General features: G+C 50.4%; 1 protein-coding gene across 3 annotated transcripts in view; it reads left to right on the top strand.

Moving 5' to 3' along the window:
* The window catches only part of spidr (scaffold protein involved in DNA repair), a 74,677-nt gene that overhangs the window by 40,885 nt on the left and 20,113 nt on the right, over window positions 1-13,679 (top strand). For all 3 annotated transcript variants that reach the window (XM_072710897.1, XM_072710896.1, XM_072710898.1), the window contains 2 exons: window positions 7,039-7,243; window positions 7,329-7,546. In XM_072710897.1, coding sequence (XP_072566998.1) covers window positions 7,039-7,243; window positions 7,329-7,546 — 423 coding nt within the window. The remainder of the gene's footprint in view (window positions 1-7,038; window positions 7,244-7,328; window positions 7,547-13,679) is intronic.

Below are 13,679 nucleotides of genomic sequence, written 5' to 3'. Positions count from 1 at the left end.
CAGTATGTACTCCGTATGTATGGTGATTTTTATCTCTGAAAAGATGAGTCACAGTTAATGGGAGGAAAGGTTTTTCAGTTCAGGGCCCAGGTTAATAGACCCATTTGCATCCCCTAAACAGAACTTTGGCTCCTCTGGCTGTTCCGGCCGTACTGCTCCGTCAACAAAGGGTAGCGGTAGCTGTTATTGTGATGATTCATTGTAGCTGGGCTGAAAGGACAGAGAGTCTGTGGTTCAGTCCCTTTAGTGACTTTGCCTTGTTCCTTAAGGACAAACCCTTCCAGGCCGTGATGCCGACTTGCCCAGTCCTACTCACCAGCCAAAGATATGTAGTCAACATCATTATTAGTAGTAACAAATTAGACATAGGCTGTTCAGCTCATCTCGCATAGCAAATGCGCTAAGTGGCACTGCTCGGGATTAAGCTCGAGGTCCAGCGAGCGCCTTAACGAGCACCCAGCGCACTCACTCCGCCGGCTCCGTGCTGAGCCTCCCCGGGCACGGTGACTCCAGTGCTTTCGCTGTGCTGAGATGTTGGAAAGGCACGCCAATAGATAATCCACCGTAGAATTACAGCAAGCGTGTCTGGACTCGAACGGAGCCGCAGCGTATCAGCTCTGCTCAGGGACTGTGTCACGTATAGCGTTATCTGTGTATGCTGAAACTGACTGATGCGTAAATCCGGTGTATCTGCACTTCCCTGTGCTGTGTCGTCATGTTCCTGTGTTGCCTTCACTCTGACTGTGCTATGTAGTAGGATCCTCTTGTTTCTGGGTAGCTCTGCGCTTTTGCTCTGTAACTGTGCTGTGGAATCATGTTTTCTTTTTCCCATGTAGCTCTCTGCTCTGGCATTGACTGTGCTGTGGAATCATGTGCTCTTGTTCCTGTGTAGCTCTTTAACTGTGCTGTGTGATAATGCTGTGTCACTCCTTGTGGCTGTATAGTTTATGCTGTGTGATTTTCTTTGCATATTTTATTTGGGTAAATCACTGTGCTACGACTGTGTGATTCCTTTGTGGCTGCCTAAATCCTTTGTTTTTCCTTTATAACTGAATAACTGTGCTCTGGCTGTGTAGTTCCTGTGCTCTGGCTGTGTAGTTCCTGTGTATCTGGCTGTGTAGTTCCTGTGTATTTTGTGTACTGACTCTCGCTCCAGAGAGATCCTGCTCCAGATGGGCCGTATGTCCGGCCTTCGCTGGAATTTCCAGGCTGGGGCGGTGGGGGGGGGCTGCTGTGTGTGTGCAGAGCGATGTGGAGCTCTGACGTCAGCCTCCACTCCTGGGAATGGCTTGCATTCCTCTTCCTGGCAGTGGTCAGGTGGCTTCCAGCAAGAGGGGGGGGAAACACATTGGGATTATTTTCAGCGGCAATAAGGAACAATTCGTAATCGCTGTGGGGACTCGCCGGACGACGCCAGGAGACTCAATTGAAAACACATTCGGCACAGTACATTACTGGCATGTCATTTGGATTCCCGTGTTTGTTTCCTTTTTGTTTTTTTTTCCCTTTCTGTTTATGAAGAGCTGTGGTGTCCAGTCGTTCTGAGCACAGGACTGCATTGGTCCTGAAGGCACACGTGGCTGCACCGCCATAAACGAGCAGCATGCGTGTCGCGATCTGCTGCACACCTCTGCATCACTGTCAGAGGTCAGAGGTCAAGCAGCCGCTAACGTGCCCCGCTCTGCTTGTGACCTGGAGCCCTCTGCCTTCATAGCCCCCTAGCCCCAGGGCCACCCTGCGTCCTGGCCCAGACCGTGTGAAGGTGCGTCAGAGGTGGCCCCTTATGGTCTCCTTCCAACAGCACAGGCATTCCTGGAATTCCAGTCATCTGCGCGTCACCCCTGTAATTCAGTTACGGTGGGCAGCCAGCGCCACTAACGTGACGTTTATTTCAGTCACACCAATTACTCAGTCGCTGCAGATCTGATCAATTTTAGGTTGGCGGTTTGATTTGAATAATTAAAGAGTTTTATATTTCACATTCAATATATATGTGTTACACAGACTCTGCAGAGGGGTGATGGAGTTTTTCTGTCCCGTCAGCTGAGTGGTGCAATGCATTCCTTCGCCTCGTATCTGAGAGGGGCGCCAGTCCCACCCACGTGCTCCTCCTCGGAGCGGCCATGCGAAGGAGTAGCAGGAAATTCCAGGTTGCCTCTGCCATATTTGGGCACGGATCAGCCTCACCTTTGGGTGCATCTTTCTGACGTTGCCACAACCGACAGCCCACTTGTTTACGTCAAGTTTCCCGTAAATTAAAAAAAACAACCAAACCCTTTTGAAACTCTTTAATGGTATTCCCTCTCATTCTACCGGATAACATCCAGATGAAATGGCAGTATGGAATCCCTGCTCTCCCTTCCTCTGGTTGTTTACATGTGAGGTGAACTTTGTTCACTTTTGTCAGAACCGTCAGGGTGTGCGGTTTGGACTGGATGGGAACGTAGGTGTGTTGGGCTGGATAAGCAGACGCCTGTGAAGGGCTGGGGTGAGAATGTCTGTTGAGGATCAAATGGCTGCGCTGCTCTGGGCTCCAGATGGAACGCAAAATTATGTAACCTTTTTGTTTGTCGAGCAGCAAGGATGGTAGTAATTTTTCTCCCCTTAAGGAACATGTTTTAGGTCACTATAGTTTGAGACTTTATTTAAATGCATTAAAAAAAACATATTTCAAATTTTGATTCATTAGTCCTTAAGACAATTTCACTCTCATTAATAGAGAAATATATACAGTTTATAACACACAATTATGGTGTCATGCTGGTTTTATTAAAAACTTTTGACTACTGCAGAGCTTTTGGCTGAATTTTTAAAGAAGGGTTCAATTAACCCATTCTGCTAGCTTGGTATATGCATGTAAACAAAATGCCACAAGGAAAATAGTGATGGCTGAACATTAGAATTAAGATGAAATAAGCCTAACAGAAATATAATAGGTGTTTCTGCTTCCCCCTTGGTGTGCTGTATGAGTTTGTGAGAGTTGGCTGACTGTGATTTGCCCTCAGTGAGAGGCTGAGGCAGCACTCAGGTCATATTCTGCTTTTCTGGACGGGCTTTTCTGATATTAATAGATTGTATGCATGATACTTCCTAAAGGCTGTGGTTACAACCGTGATTGCCTTAATTACCAAAATTTAGTTTTTGATTTTTAGCAGGATGTTAGTCTCATGTAAATCCCATGTGTTCCTTCAGAAACGTCAGTGTGGGTTCATCGGCCTCTCATTAACCGCTCCTGACTTGCATTTCTGTAAAAACAAAATGAACTTCTGAGGTTAAGTTGTGATTGTATTTATGCTCAAACTCTAGCAGAAGTGAGAGCACAAATCGTACCAGTTTGTACTCGATCCCAGTGGCATGAATCCAGCCAGATCCCACTGATATCCAACCCGGGTGGAACAAACACAACCAGTATCCGAGCCTATACTTGTCCCCGGCGGCAGAGGTGGATATTTCAGGTCCAGAATTAAAAAAAAATCCAGGCCAGGATTTTGTTTCAACCAACCAGCTGAGCACAAGGAGTCAGTCGTATAGTACACAAGTGGTTGGTTGAAACAAAATCTCAGTCTGGATTTTTACTTTCTAGACCTGAAATGTCCACTTCTGCCCAGCGGAACAAATATAGCTGGTATCCAACCCTGGCAAAACAAATACGTTCAGTACCTGACCCCAGTGGAACAAATGCATCTGGAACCTGACCCCGGTGGTGAGATTACAGATGGTACCTGATCCTGGCAGAACAAATACATCCAGTACTCATCTCTGGTGGAACAAAAACATCTGGAATGTGACCCCAGCTGCAAAATTACAGATGGTACCCGACCCCAACGTAACTAATACAGTCAGTACCCGACACCAGCGGCGAGATTACAGATGGTGCCCGACCCCAACGTAACTAATACAGTCAGTACCCGACACCAGCGGCGAGATTACAGATGGTGCCCGACCCCAACGTAACTAATACAGTCAGTACCCGACACCAGCGGCGAGATTACAGATGGTGCCCGACCCCAACGTAACTAATACAGTCAGTACCCGACACCAGCGGCGAGATTACAGATGGTGCCCGACCCCAACGTAACTAATACAGTCGGTACCCGACACCAGCGGCGAGATTACAGATGGTGCCCGACCCCAACGTAACTAATACAGTCGGTACCCGACACCAGCGGCGAGATTACAGATGGTGCCCGACCCCAACGTAACTAATACAGTCAGTACCCGACACCAGCGGCGAGATTACAGATGGTGCCCGACCCCAACGTAACTAATACAGTCCGTACCCGACACCAGCGGCGAGATTACAGATGGTGCCCGACCCCAACGTAACTAATACAGTCAGTACCCGACACCAGCGGCGAGATTACAGATGGTGCCCGACCCCAACGTAACTAATACAGTCAGTACCCGACACCAGCGGCGAGATTACAGATGGTGCCCGACCCCAACGTAACTAATACAGTCAGTACCCGACACCAGCGGCGAGATTACAGATGGTGCCCGACCCCAACGTAACTAATACAGTCAGTACCCGACACCAGCGGCGAGATTACAGATGGTGCCCGACCCCAACGGCGAGATTACAGATGGTGCCCGACCCCAACGTAACTAATACAGTCAGTACCCGACACCAGCGGCGAGATTACAGATGGTGCCCGACCCCAACGGCGAGATTACAGATGGTGCCCGACCCCAACGTAACTAATACAGTCAGTACCCGACACCAGCGGCGAGATTACAGATGGTGCCCGACCCCAACGTAACTAATACAGTCAGTACCCGACACCAGCGGCGAGATTACAGATGGTGCCCGACCCCAACGTAACTAATACAGTCAGTACCCGACACCAGCGGCGAGATTACAGATGGTGCCCGACCCCAACGTAACTAATACAGTCGGTACCCGACACCAGCGGCGAGATTACAGATGGTGCCCGACCCCAACGTAACTAATACAGTCGGTACCCGACACCAGCGGCGAGATTACAGATGGTGCCCGACCCCAACGTAACTAATACAGTCGGTACCCGACACCAGCGGCGAGATTACAGATGGTGCCCGACCCTGGTGCCATGAATACAGCTGGTACCCAACCTGGGCGGGGGGGATTACGGATGGTGCCCGACCTGGGCGGGGGGGATTACAGCTGGTGCCCAACCTGGGCGGGGGAGGGGATTACAGCTGGTGCCCAACCTGGGCGGGGGAGGGGATTACAGCTGGTACCCGACCTGGGCGGGGGAGGGGATTACAGCTGGTACCCGACCTGGGCGGGGGAGGGGATTACAGCTGGTACCCGACCTGGGCGGGGGAGGGGATTACGGATGGTGCCCAACCTGGGCGGGGGGGATTACAGATGGTGCCCAACCTGGGCGGGGGGGATTACAGATGGTGCCCCACCCCGGTACCTGCACCTGCACAGAAGGAGTTTAACACAACTAACATCAACATCAAACTTTAGAAAGGGTGATAAAAATGTCTCCTTCAATGATGAAGAGCAGAAACACTGTATGCTGACCTCCCTTGTCACTGGAAAATCTCCAACACCATCACGTAACTATAATAGTCATAGTGATTAAGTAGCTTATGCAGCCAGTCATAAAACTGAATATGCTTTTTGTTATCGTTTAACTCAAGCTGTGCTAATCCATTGTGGTTTTCTTTAAATTGTCTGTGCAATACTCTGTTTTCATGGATCTTACAATCCCAATTGTAAAACTAACAACATGCTGTTTTCACATTGAGCGGTGGCTGCAGGTTGGTCACTTTTGGCTCCTGCTGGACTTACAGTAAACGCATCTCTGCCCACGTCGTCCCTCTCAGTGACTCCAGCCTGGCACCATACATATGATCCCATGGCGTTTAAAAAGGGCCGTTTCCGTAACGTTCGTCTGCTGTAATGAGGTCATGCGAGTGCGATGTTTACTGTGCGGTCGGTCTTTGGGGCTGCCGATTGCCCCCCCCCCACTGTGGTGCAGTAGAGCGGGGGAGGTTATCTCTAAGATATCGGCCCTGTTTTCTTGTGTAGTCATCAAAGCCTGTAAATGGGCCCTCGCCTCTCGTTCGTGCTGCTGTAGTGAGATCACGCTGATGTTTCCACGTCGCTGCCGGAGGCCACGTGCTCCGGGGGCCCCAGAGCCGCCCGCTCTCTTTCCACGGGACCCTTCTGTACTTTGCACTCCACAGAGAAATCAGAAGAGTCGGCTGTCACGCTTCCTGTTATCTGGAGGCCGGCCTGCACGTCGGGTACACATTGGGGATGTGCGTGAACGGGGAGCAAATCAAAGGTCTCACCGAGATTATTATTAATTAGTTTTTTAATGGGGCGGTCAGCATCCGTCTGCAGCCTACAACTGCATGCTGGCCAGTGCCAGAACGTGGAAGGTCCAGTCCTGCCGCACGCTCATTTCCTTCCTCTCTCTGGGTCTTCTGTGAACGTGCAGCAGGACCCGAGAGCCGGTGACCGTGACGTCCCATTTTACAAGGCAGTTACACCCTGGCTTCTAATGACGACATGAAACTGATGATTGCATCATGAGTTTCACGGTTTCTTCTATTTCTTTTGGAGGGGGAGGGTGTAGCGAGCGCGGGGGTGTGGATGTGATGTTTCTGCTGATACCCTCTGACCACTGTGGCGTGGGGGTGTGAGGGGAGGTTCGTCAGGAGCTGGAGCGACGCTGCGCATGCCGAGGGCAGGGCTGTCGGCACCCGAAAACCGCACACCCTGCACGTTTATCTGACCTTTTCCGCCCCACTCAGAAATCTGCAGTTTTGAGAGAAGATGGGCCGTTGCGCGATTGGTGACTGGGGCACAGTCTACAGGTGATTTATATCTCTGCACAGGCAGAGAGAGATGCACAAATGGGTGTCTTTTCAGGGTTCTGTTCTACGTCGGCCTTTTTACTATTGAAATGTGTTTTTCCACATTAAAGCATCACACGTGTGCTGGTAGCGTTCATCATGGCCCCCGTCCCGGAAGTGTGCACCCGTGGGAGTCACTGTAGTTCCCCCGCCTCACACAGCTTCCTTCCTCTCCCACTCCAGGCAGAAGCTGACCATTGAGGGCCAGAGCACCGCCGTCATCCTTAACACGCACTTCAGCCTGAAGGCGCCGCGTGGGGGCGAGGTGGGCACGGTGGGCACGGTGGGCACAGCCCGCGCCTGGCCCGCCGTGGCCGCCCGCTTCCCCTGCCCTCTGGCTCGCGCGTTCAGCCTGGCCCACGGGAGCCGGCTCCTCCGCTGCGAGGAGGTGAGTGACCATGGGATGGTCTGAGCGTTGAAGCTGCACGCCACTCACAGATCAAACACCATCGCGTGACCTGCTTGTCTTACAGGCCGCCGGCTCGTCCTGCCGGCCCCCTGCACGGGACCCAGAGACCTGCGACTCCCTCCTGGACCTGATGGAGGTTTGCGGCCGGGCCGGTCGCTTGGACCGCCAGGTGGAAGTTGTGGTGCAGAGGGTGTACTGCCTGCCTCTCCCCGAGCCCCGCCTCCGAGCATCGCTTCCATGCCTGGGCTCTGAGGCCGTGCCATCTGCCCCCACCCTCAGCAGGTACCGCCCACCATCACACCAGGCTGCAGCCGTGGCCAAAAGTTTTGAGAATGACACATGTATTGGTTTTCACAACGTTTTCTGCTTCAGTGTTTGTGGATCTTTCTGTCGGATGTCTCTATGGTATACTGGTATACTGGTATACATGGTATACATAAGCGATGGTATACATAAGCGTCAAAGGTAGGGATGCTCATTTCGATTAATTTTCCCAACCGACAACCGCCGTTCGTTAACCGAACATTAACCGTTAACTGATTAGATTAGAATATTAAATTCCTCTGGGGTCGGCGGTCCCGCCGGCGGGATCTGACAGAAATTTCGCCAAACCATTTAAATAACTCTGCGAGGTTTTATCATATACACATTTAAAAAACACCCTCAGAAACCTTGGACGGTCTACTTTTCAAATATATATATAGGTAGAAGCTAAATATATTTTTATAGCTTCGTGATACGAATAGAAAGAACAAGAGTGACTGACTTAAGCGTCTGCGTCTCGAAGCAGCTCTGATCGCCTTCCCACTTGCAAATTGCGCTATTCGCATGATAACAACATGATAATCCGACAGTTAGTATTGGATAAAGAAATATGTGAATACGCCCATTGTAACCGAAATAAAACAAGAGCACATGTCTGGGTAGTGTTTACACCGATCGGCTACAATATAGCACACGGATACGTCTCTGCCGCTGAAGCTTTGCGCCAATGTTTCCATTTTCAGCAGCAAAGCTCGTACCTGTGTTCATGGCTCAGTGGGCTAAGCCTGTGTGCCTGTAATCACAGTCGCCGATTCAAACCCTGTGTATTTAGAACGTGAAAAGCGATCTTCAGCTGAGATGCCACAAAACTTCATACTACTACTAATAATTAAAATATATATATAAAAACATTTTAAACCGTTTAACTGATAGTAATATTCGGTCAAAATTAATTATTTCGGTTAACGGTTAAACGGTCAAAAGGAGCATCCCTAGTCAAAGGCTTTTTATTGACAATTACATTAAGTTTAAGCAAAGAGTCAATATTTGCAGTGTTGTCCCTCCTTTTTAAAGACCTCTGCCATTCGCCCTGGCATGCTGTCAATCAACTTCTGGGCCAAATCCTGACTGATGGAAGCCCGTTCTTGCATAATCAATGTTTGGAGTCCATGACCAGGAAATGTCGATGTTTTGTTCCCCGAGCCACTTGATTATCACTGTTGCCTTATGGCACGGTGCTCCATCATGCTGGAAAAGGCATCGTTCGCCAGCAAACTGTTCATGGATGGTTAGGAGAAGTTGGTACCATTCTTTATTCATGGCTGTGTTCTTAGGCAAAATTGTGAGTGAGCCCACTGCCTTGGCTGAGAATCACCCCACACATGAATGGTCTCAGGATGCTTTACTGTAGGCATCACACAGGACTGATGGTAGCTCTCACCTTCTCTGTGGACAATCCTTTTTCTGGATGCCCCAAACAATCGGAAGGGGGATTCAACAGAGAAAGTGACTTTACCCCAGTCCTCAGCAGTCCAATCCCTGTACCTTTTGCAGAATATCAGTCTGTCCCTGATGTTTTTCTTGGAGAGAAGTGGCTTCTTTGCTGCCCTTCTCGACACCAGGCCATCCTCCAGAAGTCTTCGCCTCTCTGTGTGCAGACGCACTCACACCGGCCTGCTGCCATTCCTGAGCGAGCTCTGCACTGGTGGTGCCCCAATCCTGCAGCTGAATCAACTTTAGGAGACGGTCCTGGCGCTAGCTGGACTTTCTTGGGCACCCTGAAGCCTTATTTACAACAATTGAATCTCTCTCCTTGAAGCTCTTGATGATCTGATAAATGGTTGATTTAGGTGCAATCTTACTAGCAGCAATATCCTCACCTGTGAAGCCCTTTTTGTGCAAAGCAGTGATAACTGCATATGTTTCCTTGCAGGTAACCATGGTTATCAGGGGAAGAACAATGATTTCATGCACCACCCTCCTTTTAAAGCATCCAGTCTATTCTAACTCAATCAGCATGACCGTGTGATCTCCAGCCTTGACCTCGTCAACACTCTCACCTGTGTTAACGAGAGAATCACTGAAATGTCAGCAGGTCCTTCTGTGCCAGGGCTGAAATGCAGTGGAAATGGGTTTTTTGGGATTAAGGTCATTTTCATGTCTGATCATAACATTCTGGAGCATATGCAGATTGCCATCATAAAAACTGAGGCAGCAGACTTTGTGAACATTAATATTTGTGTGATTCTCAAAACCTTTGGCCACGGCTGTGAGCATGTGCCAGTGTGAGGTGACCACCAGGAGAACTGAGTCACTGCAGTGAGGCTTCTCCGGCCCTTTAAGGCACAAGGCGTCAGCATTGCGACCTGGAAAGAAATCACAGGCCACAACAGGGGCTGCGGAATGTGTGTGGTTATGTGAGAGAACTGATAACGAATTGCAGTGGAATGTTTTCTAGGGTATGGGGAAATCGTGTTCTGTTGCACACTGTAAATCCACAGTGATCGGCCTGCAGTGTACCATCAACTTGCACTGTAATTTTGCTGTGCTGTGTTGTCATTATGGACGAGCGATCTCCATAAGGGTGCCCCAAAGGGTCGGTGGGCTGATCAGGGACCCCACCCAGCCGCTCCTGCTCCTGCCCCCCCCCCCCCCCAGCAGCTCTTGCCCCCCCCAGCAGTGCCCGGTAATGTGAGTCACAAGCAGCCTGGCTGGGTTGTGCTGTGCTATCCTCGTCCTGTGCTCTAGACACGCTTTTTCATTATTTATATCCGTGCTGACCTTGGGCCTGTTCGCAGTTCTCCTGTTTCACTGGCAGTTCCAGCTGGTGCACCCTACTGACCTCACCTCCTCTCGCATGACATCACGCTCCCCCCCCGGCTATCCCCACGTGCCTCCCCCTGGCTGCCTCACAGAATCCCCGTGTGCCATCTATACATGCTTTCGGACACTGATATTTTAGATTTCCCCTGCGGTGGGTGGCAGGCAGACTGGAGGAGACTTCTGTGCTGGCCTGCCTGTTTATATCAGCATTCACGCGCTGCGTGTTCCGCCTGTGCTGTTTGTGTCGGCATTCACGCGCTGCATGTTCTGCCTGTGCTGTTTATATCAGCATTCACGCGCTGCGTGTTCCGCCTGTGCTGTTTGTCGCCATTAACGCTCTGCGTGTTCCGCCTGCGCTGTTTGTCGCCATTCACGCTCTGCGTGTTCCGCCTGCGCTGTTTGTCGCCATTCACGCTCTGCGTGTTCCGCCTGCGCTGTTTGTCGGCATTCACGCTCTGCGTGTTCCGCCTGTGCTGTTTGTCGCCATTCACGCTCTGCGTGTTCCGCCTGCGCTGTTTGTCGGCATTCACGCGCTGCGTGTTCTGCCTGTGCTGTTTGTCGCCATTCACGCTCTGCGTGTTCCGCCTGCGCTGTTTGTCGCCATTCACGCTCTGCGTGTTCCGCCTGCGCTGTTTGTCGGCATTCACGCTCTGCGTGTTCCGCCTGCGCTGTTTGTCGCCATTCACGCTCTGCGTGTTCCGCCTGCGCTGTTTGTCGGCATTCACGCGCTGCGTGTTCTGCCTGTGCTGTTTGTCGCCATTCACGCTCTGCGTGTTCCGCCTGCGCTGTTTGTCGCCATTCACGCTCTGCGTGTTCCGCCTGCGCTGTTTGTCGGCATTCACGCTCTGCGTGTTCCGCCTGCGCTGTTTGTCGCCATTCACGCTCTGCGTGTTCCGCCTGTGCTGTTTATATCGGCATTCACGCGCTGCGTGTTCCGCCTGTGCTGTTTATATCGGCATTCACGCGCTGCGTGTTCCGCCTGCGCTGTTTGTCGCCATTCACGCGCTGCGTGTTCCGCCTGTGCTGTTTATATCGGCATTCACGCGCTGCGTGTTCCGCCTGTGCTGTTTATATCGGCATTCACGCGCTGCGTGTTCTGCCTGTGCTGTTTGTCGCCATTCACGCTCTGCGTGTTCCGCCTGCGCTGTTTGTCGCCATTCACGCTCTGCGTGTTCCGCCTGCGCTGTTTGTCGGCATTCACGCGCTGCGTGTTCCGCCTGCGCTGTTTGTCGCCATTCACGCGCTGCGTGTTCCGCCTGTGCTGTTTATATCGGCATTCACGCGCTGCGTGTTCCGCCTGTGCTGTTTATATCGGCATTCACGCGCTGCGTGTTCCGCCTGTGCTGTTTATGTCTGCATTCACGCGCTGCGTGTTCCGCCTGTGCTGTTTGTCGGCATTCAGTTGCTGCATATTCTGACTAGTGAATGACATTGATTCTCATTACGATGGCACCTGTCAGGGGTACCATTATATATTAGGCAAGTGAACCTCCCATTCTTGAACAGGTAAAAGGCAGCAGGTAAAATGGGCAAGTGAAAAGATCTGAGCGACTTTGACAAGGGCCAAACTGTGGTGGCTAGATGACTGGGTTCAAGCATATATAAAATGGCAGGTCTTGTGGTGTGTTCCCTGTATGCAGTGGGCATTACTTACCAAAAGTGGTCCAAGGAAGGCTAACCAGTTAACCAGTGATGGGGTCATTGGCGCCCAAGGCTCATTGATGGGCTTGGGGGCAAAGGCTAGCCAGTCTGGTGTAATTCCACAGTTGAGGTGCTGTAGCAGAGATTGCTGAAAATCTTAATGCTGGCAATGACAGAAAGGTGTCAGGTTCCGCAGTGCGTCGCAGTGCGTCGCAGCTTGCTGCGTATGGGGCTCCCTAGTCGCAGACCAGTCAGAGTGCCTATGCTGAGCCCTGTCCGCCGTCAAAACCTCCTACGATCGGCATGTGAGCGTCAGAACTGGACTGTGGAGCAGTGGAAGGTGGCCTGGTCTGATGTGTCACGTTTTCTGTAGACGACTGGGCGCATTGTTTTCAAGGCTATGAAGAAGGTAAGCCGGCTGAGGTAGTGTGTTGTTTTTGGAAACCCTGGGTCCTGGCATTCATGTGGATGTTACTTTGACAAGTACTATCTACCTAAACATTCTTGCATACCAAGTTCACCCCTTCATGGCAATGGTATTCCCCAATGGCAGTGGCCACATTCAGCAGAATGATGTGCCCTGTCAAACTACGAAAAATTGTTCAGGAATGGTTTGAGAAACATGAAGAGTTCAAGGGAGTTGACTTAACCTCCAAATTCCCCACATACGAATCTGATCGAACATCTGTGGGATGTGCTGGACAAACGAGTCCCACCTCGATTTAAGAATCTCCTGCCAACGTCTTGGTGCCAGATACCACAGGACACCTTCAGAGGACTTCTGGAGTCCATGCCTCAACGGGTCAGAGCTGTTTTGGCGGCCCAAGGGGGACTTAGACAATATTAGGCACAATGTTGCACTATATTTTTATATATAATATATACCCACACACACACACACACACCTGTTACTTTGTGCCATGAGATAAACACCAGAGTGTGCAAGTTTTTGACATAAGTGGTATTTTCATTCCCAGAAAAGACATTTGGGGAGGGGTGACATTTCTTTCCTCAAATTGTGTTCAAAGAGGCGTAAGAGTTACAAGGGTTGGAACTTACAAAAAAAAATATCGGTGAAACTACTTTTTAATTTATCTATAATATAAATAAAGTAGCCTGAAGTGTGACTGCTGTCTGCCACTGACTGCAGCAGGTAAAGTTTAATTTCAAGGTACATCCTGGGGACCATTTCTGTGGTTGTCATCTTCAGATATTTTACAGACTTGGTCTGCTCTCTGCTAAGCAGATTATGGAGCCTTAATTTTCATTACTGTTAATATATTTCTAATGATATTACTTTTGTATTGTGGTAGGTTTTAATAACTCTCCGTCATGACACTAAAAATCGATGGCTTGTTTTGTCGAGGGTTTGGTTTTCTTGGGTTGTTGGATGGGGGCTTTTTTGGTAAATCGGCTTTGCAGAGGAGGGGTATTCCGAGCTGTGGTCGGGAGGGTCTGTCTCTGGTCACCTTGGTGGGGCTAAGTCCAGATAAATCAGGTGAGCTGGGCTTTACTCACACTGTCTGTATACAGTAAATGTATAATGGCATGGGAAAATATTTCCCCCCAGGACCACTGCGACATACGGACAGGGAGTTACAAAGGGAGGGATTCAGTATAATTTTTGGAAATTTAATCATAGTAAAAATATTGCGCACTCTGGAGGACTACCTATCGCTCCCAGTAG

This window comes from Paramormyrops kingsleyae, chromosome 4 (genome assembly GCF_048594095.1).
Source record: "Paramormyrops kingsleyae isolate MSU_618 chromosome 4, PKINGS_0.4, whole genome shotgun sequence".
In the NCBI taxonomy this organism is placed as follows: domain Eukaryota; kingdom Metazoa; phylum Chordata; class Actinopteri; order Osteoglossiformes; family Mormyridae; genus Paramormyrops; species Paramormyrops kingsleyae.
The sequence above is the reverse complement of the archived record's forward strand: the minus strand, read 5'-3'. Positions and strand labels throughout refer to the sequence as shown.